General features: G+C 51.6%; 3 protein-coding genes across 3 annotated transcripts; all 3 read left to right on the forward strand.

Moving 5' to 3' along the window:
- Positions 1–163: 163 nt before the first annotated feature.
- PV07_06425 (uncharacterized protein) lies at positions 164–3,641 on the forward strand. Its single transcript, XM_016393403.1, has 2 exons — positions 164–372; positions 426–3,641. The coding sequence occupies exons 1-2, from the start codon at positions 313–315 to the stop codon at positions 3,486–3,488; spliced, it is 3,123 nt and encodes a 1,040-aa protein (XP_016246822.1). The 5' UTR covers positions 164–312; the 3' UTR covers positions 3,489–3,641.
- A 940-nt stretch (positions 3,642–4,581) lies between these two features.
- On the forward strand, positions 4,582–5,574 carry PV07_06426 (uncharacterized protein; the record flags this gene model as incomplete). The annotated part of the gene is made up of 1 exon (XM_016393404.1): positions 4,582–5,574. One exon carries the CDS (start codon positions 4,582–4,584, stop codon positions 5,572–5,574), a length of 993 nt encoding a protein of 330 aa, XP_016246823.1.
- Positions 5,575–5,749: 175 nt separating this feature from the next.
- Positions 5,750–6,685, forward strand: PV07_06427 (uncharacterized protein; the record flags this gene model as incomplete). Its single annotated transcript, XM_016393405.1, has 1 exon — positions 5,750–6,685. One exon carries the CDS (start codon positions 5,750–5,752, stop codon positions 6,683–6,685), a length of 936 nt encoding a protein of 311 aa, XP_016246824.1.
- Positions 6,686–6,849: the final 164 nt, after the last annotated feature.

Genomic DNA, 6,849 nt, shown 5'->3' on the forward strand with positions numbered 1-6,849 from the left:
TAATCCTGTAGTCCATATCGCGGGTGCGTGCAAAGAAGGTGTTCTGGCGCCGACCATTATTCAACAACGAACGAGATGCCGGGTGAATGTCGGGCCGTGGTTTCGGCTCCATTTCCTCAGGCGACTCTCCGTAAACAAAGGACTTCATCTGTTCGGCAAAGACCACATTTGTACAACCTTAGAGCCTGCTCTTCCTGGGAAGAGCTCTTCCACTTCTCTTATCAAATTATGTGGTCATATTGATATGGCGTGTATTTTGTCTCAGAGATGGTTGTCAGTTAATTTGACAAACAGTCGAACCCCGCCCAAAGCATGGCGGCAAACGGTGAAGACTCTGAGAGCGACACCATCGATCTGAATCCTAGAGCGAGCGTAGGTCTACGTGAGCCTCTCCACGAGTGCCTTGCTAATATTCGGCATGATAGCTTCGTCAATCCTCCTATATTGATCCCGCCACTGGCACACGGTTGAGCAAAACATTTACCCTCCACAACTTCGACCGCCCCCACGCCTCCCACTACACCGTGGACGACACCACTCCTTTGCTGGGACAAATCGAAGAAATAAGCGCAAGTGGCTCTCATACCAATCATGGCTCGTTGGTGTCAAAGAGCTTGGAATATGCGAGTCGAGTCAAAGAGTTCATGCTCTCCGACACCGGAAAGGGAATCTTTAAGTGCGCACTGGCGTACTTCTTGGGCAGCCTCGCCACATTTGTTCCCAAGTTGAGCGAATTGTTCGGCAGTCAGAATTCGAAGCACATGGTCGCCACCATCACGGTGTATTTTCATCCGGCGAGATCTCTGGGGAGTATGTTGGATGCTCTTCTGCTGGCAACATCCGCTTTCCTTTACGTGGCCGTTGTGTCCCTCCTCAGCATGACTACCGCTGCCTTTTTCGCAGATACCGTCCATCTTATTGAGCTTGGACATGCCCTTGTTCTGGTTGTCTTTGTAGGGGGTGGTCTCGGACTTGTCGGTTGGGTCAAGTTGAGGAAGAACGATCCCTTGGTGAACATAGCATGCTCTCTGGCATCTCTGAGCCTGGTCACCATCCTCACCAAAGAGGGAGCCATCCAAGCTGGTGACTACTCCTCGAAGTCCATCTCGCAGATCCTCAAGATGATCGTCGCTGGTGTGATAGCCACCATGCTCGTGTCTTTTTTGATTTTCCCCATCTCCGCCAGGCACAAGTTGAGGAAAAATCTTCTTCAGGTAACTGACGCCCTTGCTGATATGCTTGCTTTGATTACGAGCAGCTTCTTGTCCGGAGATGAAGCAGAGCTGGAAGATAGCGTCTTCCAGGGGATTAGTGAGCAGCACAAAAAATTGTCCGCCACCATCCCACAGAATTTGAAAGAAGCAAGATATGAACATTACCTGCTGGGCACTGAGAGACAAGCCTTGATTGAGGCTAGGCTAGCACAGTGCATTCAGCGGATATCACAGAGCATTGGTGGTCTTCGGAGTGCTGCAGCCATGCAGTTTGTCGTTAACAAGCAACCCGCCTTTGGTTCTGCGCAATTCGCTGCAGAACAAACTGCAACACCACGCTGGTTGGACTCTATGGAGAGTTCTAAAATCATCACGGGGGAACGAGACTTGTTGAACTATTTTACACCACCCTCGCCCGTGCAGGTATCGGTCAGGCCGCTGACTGGGTCGCTGTCGGGCCAGACACATCCGCCGTTTCGATCGCCCGCGCAAATATTTGAGCTTTTCATTCAAAACCTTGGCCCTTCCATGAGGTCTCTGGCTTTCACCCTGAAGGAAATACTGGATGACTTCCCCTTTGATGCCTCGAAGCGTTATGCCGTCGCCACCAACCCCAAATTCAAATCGAGCCTTGATCGAGCGTTAGAGTTGTACAAAGAGTCTCGACAAGATTCAATCCTTGTTGTATATGGTCAGAAGGATATGGATCGAACTCGGCCAATGGCTGTCCAAGCAGACTGGGAGGATGCCGCTGCCTGTTGTGGCCACTTTTCCTTCTCTTTGGTTGAAGTGGCTGAATCCGTGAAAGAGTATTTGACCATCCTTGACGAGCTACAACTCGAGGTTGACGAGCACCCTGCTGGGAAGACTTGGAATTGGCTCAAGTTTTGGCGCTCGCCATACAGTCAAGCGGAGTTGGCCGGGCTCGATCCCGATTACGCCAAGTTGGCCAAAGGTTCGGATGAACTCGACGTCAAGTTTAGCGACAAGCAACTCAAGGTATCTCGGCAGCATGATGTGCCCCAGTGGCCTGATCAACCTCGCTTTAAACAACTATTTTTCCGCTACCTCTACGCTGCAGCCTCTTTTCTTCGACGCGACGATATTAGATTTGCAATCAAGGTCGGACTGGGCGCCATGTTATATGCACTTCCAAGTTTTATCCCCTCGACCCGCCCATTATACCAGCACTGGCGAGGGGAATGGGGCCTAGTATCTTATATGCTTGTGTGCAGCATGACAATCGGGGCGGCAAACACGACAGGCTACTCGCGGGTGCAGGGAACCTGTCTTGGAGCTGTTCTCGCAGTGGCCGCATGGGAGTTGTCACATGACAACCCCTTCGTCCTGTGCCTGTTCGGGGTTTGCATGGCGTACTGGACCGCGTACATGATCATTGGGAAGGGCAAAGGCCCGATGGGGCGGTTCATCATGCTGACATACAATCTCAGTGCCTTGTACGCGTACAGTCTCGCTGGTCGTGACGACGAAGATGATGGAGATGAAGAGGACGCGGCGAAGAATCCTTTGATCCTTGCCATAGCCGGACATCGGGTGGTTGCAGTCATATCCGGTTGTATCTGGGGATTGATCATTACGCGCGCTGTCTGGCCCATATCGGCCAGGCAAAAACTGAAGGATGGCCTTGCACTCCTGTGGCTTCGTATGGGCCTGATCTGGAAGAGGGATCCACTGGCCACACTGACCGAGGGTGTTCCTCCAGATCGATATATGAATCTGCGCGAGGAATTCTACCTGCAAAGATTCCTGGCTAAGCTCCAGGGCCTGGCAGAGGCTTGCAAAAGCGAATTCGAGCTCCGGCGCCCGTTCCCGCATGAGATCTACGGTCGGATCCTTAAGAGCACCGAACAGATGCTTGAATCGTTTCACGCAATGAACGAGGTGATCCTCAAGGATCTGAACACATCCCCCGGAGAGGAGGCACTGTTGAAGGCCACCGCCGATGAACGAGCACAGCTGTGCCGGCGCATCAGTCACTTGTTCAGCGTTCTTGCGAGTTCCATGAAGTTGGAATATTCCATCACGAGTGACGCGTTGCCTAGCATTGAAAATACGCGGGATAGGCTCCTGGCAAAGATTTTCGAGTATCGGCAGAGTGACGCGCAGGAACAAAGGACTAAAGATGAGGACTACAGTCTCCTGTACACGTATGCCCTGGTCACAGGCCAACTAAGCCTCGGGATACAGGATGTACTGAAAGAGGTAGAAAGTCTCTTTGGCGTCCTTGATGAAGAGGCGTTACGGCTTCAATAGCACGGGGTAATTTTGAGCTGTCCACGAACCGAATACATCATCGCCTGTTGTACTGAGTACTAAATTCGCTCGGCTGGCGCTCCTTCTGTTGTCGACCCCCAAAAGTCGTTTCTCAAAGCCAAGCCGTGCTCAATGCCCAATTTTGTAGCTGCGTACGCGTCGAGGGCGTCTTGCTTGCGGAAATGTCCCTCTACGCTGTGGGGGATAAATGCTTGATCAGGTTAATGCGTACGGCGGGTTGGTAGGTAGCTAGGTGTTGTCCGCAAACCATTGGGCGTACCTAGGAGGACTTGTAGTCGCCTGTCACGACCCACAGCGTTTGGTGGTTCGGAGCCCTGAGGCGCGAGGGCTCGGGAGAAGCACAGCCTCCGGGTCGCCTAACAAGCAGCGGCAGGGGAGGACGTGACTTCGTGTGTCGAGCCATGACGAAGCGTGGCTGTGTTTTTGATATCCGTAATAAGAGGGTGCGGTCGGACAGACTTGCCTGCGCCCGTTGATGGCGTTGTCGTCTTCATATCTGTAGAATCAAACTGAAACCAGCAATACTTTAGGCTCGTCTCGACTAAACAGTGTGTCTGTTTTACCATAGGACGCTCTCATCTCTGGTACCCTCTGGGAAATCACGACAGTTCTGAAGCGCGATGCTGGACGAGAATCTGCCGAGTACGTGTGACTGCCTGTCCCTCTTCCACCATCTGAGTTGCTAAGAGTTGCAGCCTTTGTCCTCAAACTGTCCAAAGACAAGCCCAAGCAATTATCCACCTTTCTTTTCTCTCACCATGGGGCTGATTATGAGCCCTCTTACACGGTACGACATTTAGACCCTGACCACCATGCTTCGAGAAACCGATATGCGACAGCACTTTACGATGCCTTCAGTCCCGAAGTTCTCTATGCCGAAGTCCTACTCATCCCAGAATGGACACAACCTCCTCAGCTCTCCGAGCAGGCCCGGTTGAATGGGGCAATCCCACCCCCTCCCGAACCTATCCTTCCCTCCGAGTTCGTGATACAACTGTACAATCCAGATCAACAGATTGTTGTGAGGCACAAGGCAGCAAGTTTCAACAGATCTGCGTCATGGGAATTCGAGATGCCACAACAGACCTTTCGGCCTCCATCCGGGTCTGCCCTTGATCGGACACAGTACGATCCCGCTGCTTCGGAAATCACGCCCAAGATTGTCTTTAAGTGGAAGAAGGACAGCAAGTTTTCAAAAGACCTGGCATGTTTCATGTCTGGTAAGAGTACGGATATAGAAGGGAAGGGAAAACACAGAGACCCAGATATCACCGTGTCGATATTCAAGGCTCTGAAAGAATTGACCTTATACGAGCCAAATTTGCAGAGGGTTGACATCGAGGATCTGAAAGGGTTCGAGGTGGTCCTCTTGCTTGGGGCTGTGGTGATCCGTGACGTATATTTTGGTTCCTTGAAGGAGACCTTCAATCTGCCTGTCAGCAAGAAACCCAGCCCAGCTAGTCCTAGTGCTGGAAATACTGCAATCCTACAATCGGATGCCGGACCTCAATCAGTCTCGCCCACCCATGGCCCGCGTGTGCCTTCCACAGATCCACGGAAACAGTGGGAAATCGAAGCAGAGTCTGCTAGACTGCGGAGACAGGCGCTAGAGGAAGAAAGACAAAGGCGGCGCAGAGAAGAGGAGGAGGAACGATTGACCAGGCAGTTGTTGGAAAGAGAAGAAAAAGAACAACGGAGGAGAAAGCAAGCGGAAATTCAACAGGAGACAGAGTGGCTCAAGCATATGTATGGACGAGAAGATGCATCTGCTCGTCCTGACCTTCCGCCTCGAGAACCACGACAACAAAGACATCACTCTGAAGCAGGACAATCAGCGTACCTTCAGACGCAACAAGGACCATATCCCGTAGCACCATATGTCAACAGCTGGGGGGGATATCCACCAGGTCCGTACATGTCGGGAGCTGCTTCACAGTCTAGTTTTCTCACGCCCGTGCCTACGCAACAACCACAAATCAAACCAAAATCGAGTATTTTCAACTTCCGACGCCGGAGCGACCAGGACGCAAACAAGTTGCAAAGAAAGCGAAGTGCCGTGTTTTGATACAGGGAGCTTCCTCTTTGGGCTACGACGGAACCTAGCATACGGAATCTGATCGGTGATTTCCCCGGTTGAACCTCATGTCATCACTTAGAAATTTCTAAGGGTGTTGCTATCTCTCTGTCTTCAAAGAAGATTTGCATCTCCACGCTACATCGTTTTCAGCCTCAATTTGAGAATGGCTACATCCTTGGGCAAAAGAATTGTCTTCACGGGGGGTTCGGGAAAAGCTGGACGACACTGCATTCCATATCTGCTGAACAAAGGACATCAGGTTCTGAATCTGGATCTGGTGGACTTCCCAAAAGACCACATCCCTCCTGGAAAGAGCGTATACACGATGAAAACAGATCTGACTGACGGCGCTCAAGTCTTCAATGCATTGTCGTCGTTATTCTCGATGAGCGAGTTCAGCCTGCCGAAGCATCCTGGTCCTCCCGATGCTGTCATCCACTTTGCGGCATATGCCCGAAACATGATCGTTCCAGATAGCGAGACTTTTCGAGGCAACGTCATGAGCACATACAATGTGATCGAGTCTGCTTGCAAATTGGGTGTCAAGAAGATTGTTATAGCCAGCAGCGAGACAACCTATGGCGTTTGCTTCACACAGGGAGACGATGACTACCATTCCTTCCCTCTTGATGAGGAAACTTACGATCGCAATCCGGAAGATACGTACGCCTGCAGCAAGCTGACTGGGGAGCGGATTGCGCGGACTTTTGCCCGCCGGTTCAATATCGACATCTACGCTTTGGTGATCGGCAATGTGATTGAACCACACGAGTACGAGAGGGATTTCCCCCGACACGTGGGCAAGCCAGAAACGAGGAAAAGAAATGCCTGGAGCTATATTGACGCTCGGGACCTCGGTCAGATTTGTGACTTGTGTGTTGCGAAGAGCGGACTCGGCTTCCAGGTCTTCAATGCAACCAACGACACTATTACAACGGCAGTGCCGACAGAGGAGTTTTTGAAGAAGCACTGTCCCAACACGCCAATTACGCGGAAGATGGGGGAGTGGGAGGCGCCGCTCTCAAACAAGAAAATCCGAGATGTCTTGGGATTTCAGGATGTCCACGATTGGAGAAAGTATTACACTCACAAGGAGTAACGCATCCGTATCTACGAGTTGACAGAACGACTAAAAGTGAGCTAAACCGTCGATTCCCAGTGCGCCAATCAGTATGAAAGCTTCGGGCGTACCTCGTCCCTTGCCCAGCTGAACCAAGAGATGAGAACCTATGAACGGCTCCTGGTCCTAGCGTAGCTGGCAGT

The sequence above is a fragment of the Cladophialophora immunda genome, assembly GCF_000835495.1.
Source record: "Cladophialophora immunda strain CBS 83496 unplaced genomic scaffold supercont1.4, whole genome shotgun sequence".
Classification (NCBI taxonomy): Eukaryota; Fungi; Ascomycota; class Eurotiomycetes; order Chaetothyriales; family Herpotrichiellaceae; genus Cladophialophora; species Cladophialophora immunda.